The sequence below is a fragment of the Lucilia cuprina genome, chromosome 3 (assembly GCF_022045245.1).
Source record: "Lucilia cuprina isolate Lc7/37 chromosome 3, ASM2204524v1, whole genome shotgun sequence".
Classification (NCBI taxonomy): Eukaryota; Metazoa; Arthropoda; class Insecta; order Diptera; family Calliphoridae; genus Lucilia; species Lucilia cuprina.
This window is the reverse complement of record NC_060951.1, coordinates 65,668,203-65,670,845: the sequence shown is the minus strand read 5'-3', so window position 1 is coordinate 65,670,845 and position 2,643 is coordinate 65,668,203. Positions and strand designations below refer to the sequence as shown.

Here is a 2,643-nt window from a genome sequence, read left to right as displayed (position 1 = left end):
ATGGCATTGACTTTTATTGGAAAAAATGTGTGTGTATTTTTATAAATAATTTGAAAAACTAGTATAGTTTGACTATTTTCAGGAAGTTTTTTTTAGAGACATCAACATTTTTTAAAGAAAACATTAATTAGGTTAATCTAAACACCTGGAGGACGGCATTATCAAATGTAGCAAATTTGCTCCTTAAGTATAAAAATTTGATGTTAATTTAAAACATAATTAAATATACATAATTAAATAATTGTACCAAGTGACGTCATTTTAAGGAATTTTATGTTAAAAAATACCTATCAATCTATTTTTTAATGGTCCTCAGTTCCATACCAAAGATTGAAAATCCTGACCCCAGTCTAATATATGAGAAATAAAATATTTGCAATATGATTTTTAGTTGGTTGCAGAAGCTTTTTATGGAAATAGGTGTAAAAATTATAGTTGAGACCCTTTATATTCTAAATATTAATTTTTATTTGCTATATTTCCTATTTAATTAAATAAAACCGGCATAGAGTATGATTAAATAAAAACTTCACAGTGAAAATGTTAACTGGATCCAAACAACAATCAAATTATAAATATTTACCTTTGTATACATACAATGAACTTTTACTAAAGATAAATAATTTACTACAGTTAATTGAAACTTTTAGAAAGCATTGTTTTGCCTAATGCTTACATAAATTGTTTAATGCCTAAAAATTAAAATAAACAAAAAACTTTGTCTTTCACTTAAATTCTTCATTAAAATTCACGCAAACTTTTTACACTAGATAAAAAGAAAACTCTTCAAATCACAAGAATTATTTATTAGTTTTCAGTTAATAAAAGCGTTTATTTTGTTATACCCTACGCCACTATATTGATTGTTCTGTAGTTTGGCATCTATATTACTTTTGATCTTCGTTTCAGTATCTACACATAATTCCCTTCCCAGAGGAGATGCAGAGTATAATTACTATAAAAATTTAAGCTTAACTATTTTAATGTAAGCGGAAAGAAAGTACCTTTAATATCGAGTGATTTAAATAAAAATAATTTATTTCGACTTACCACAACAAGCTTGTTGTTCCTGCTGTTGTTGCTGTTCCTGTTGAACTCCCTCGTTAAATACAATTTGATGTTGCTGGTGATAATTTTGAAAATTATGTTGCTGATATAATCTTTGTGCTGGTAATTGGTGATTATGTTGCTGTTGTTGCTGCTTCTGACAGAAAATATTCGTTTCTTCTTGGTGGTTGTCTAAATTACTCTGAAGATTTGTTGTGGTGCTAGTGGTGATATTATTATAAGTAGGTGTTGTTGCTGGTCTGCCATGGCATCTTAATGATAAATTAAGTTTAAGACGTGACGATGCAGTCGTTGTCATCGATGACGATGTTAGAAATGATGATTTTCTCAGTCTGCTGGCATTATTTGATTTTCTCTGAAATGGTGAATGCATATCTTCTTGTCCTCTGCCACCGAATATCATGGCCTTCTCAATACGCATACCTACATACAGAGTACGTGTTATTAGGATGTATGCCACTGAGAGTATCATCAGTGGCAGCACCAAAAGCATTAACACAAGAAATAAATTATAAGAGCGTTCATAGGGCAAGGCATAACTAGGCCAATTTTCACGACATTTGCGTAGACCTTAAGTTAAAAGAAATAATAAAATATTTTTAATTTCCTATTTATTTCCTATTTAAAGTAATTTTATTGTAGTTTTAGTATAGATTTAATATTTTTTCATTATATTTAATGGCGTTTCTATTGGTGCCATTGTTAACCATTACACAATCAATTTTTTTTATCAATTTAAAGTTCATTACACTTTGTGCTATTTCTGAAAACAATTGGACACAAAAAACAGTTTTTATGGAGTTTGTGAAATGACGTAGAAAAAATATTTCAATTAATTTCTGTTGACACATTTTTTTTTAATTTTTTTTCCATTTATATTAAAACACCTGTCAAAGAAATTTTTATAAAGTGACAGTTATATGTTTGTGTGCATTGTATAATTACATGCAATATAAAGATCTATGTATTTATATACATATGCTCATGTACTTTTGAGAGTGTATTTGTCTTTATTAGGGAATATCATATCTTAAAAATATTATTATATTATTGATTTCCAATTTGATATGATTGTTCAATGAAACTACATATTTTCAACAATGATTTACATGCGCGTCAACTACCCAGAGGAGCTATAATAAACTAATAATATAATCGTTAATTAGCGTTAGTTATATACCCAGCAAAAACTTATTTTTTCTGTTAAAACTAAAGTTGACGTAGTGGCTGTGTCCTCGCGACCATAATAAGTTTTTCAAGTAATTACTTACCTTACTTCATATTTTAAAGCGTGCGTGGTAAAAACCTTGCTCAAATGACATTACCATTTTTAAATAATAATTTAAAAGGTTGTTACACACTGAACTAGAACTGAACTAGAACTAGAACTGAACTAGAACTGAACTAGAAACTGAAATAAACGTTTTTAAGTGGACGTGGGTAAACGCGACCTATTATTATAATATCGTTATCACCCTAATATTTACATTCATGTTTTATTAATATTATATGTTTATTACGAGGTATGACATTTTATTATTAATTTATCTTTGCGACTGTCAATAAAGCGTTGAA

At 28.2% G+C, this 2,643-nt stretch overlaps 1 protein-coding gene across 1 annotated transcript in view; it reads right to left on the bottom strand.

Moving 5' to 3' along the window:
• Window positions 1-868: 868 nt before the first annotated feature.
• Window positions 869-2,643, bottom strand: part of LOC111674787 (cholecystokinin receptor type A-like) — a gene marked incomplete at its 5' end in the record, with an annotated part of 9,697 nt that continues 7,922 nt past the window's right edge. Inside the window, 2 exons of the mRNA XM_046947150.1 lie at window positions 869-975; window positions 1,051-1,638. Of these exons, the coding sequence (XP_046803106.1) occupies window positions 956-975; window positions 1,051-1,638 (608 nt within the window). The remainder of the gene's footprint in view (window positions 976-1,050; window positions 1,639-2,643) is intronic.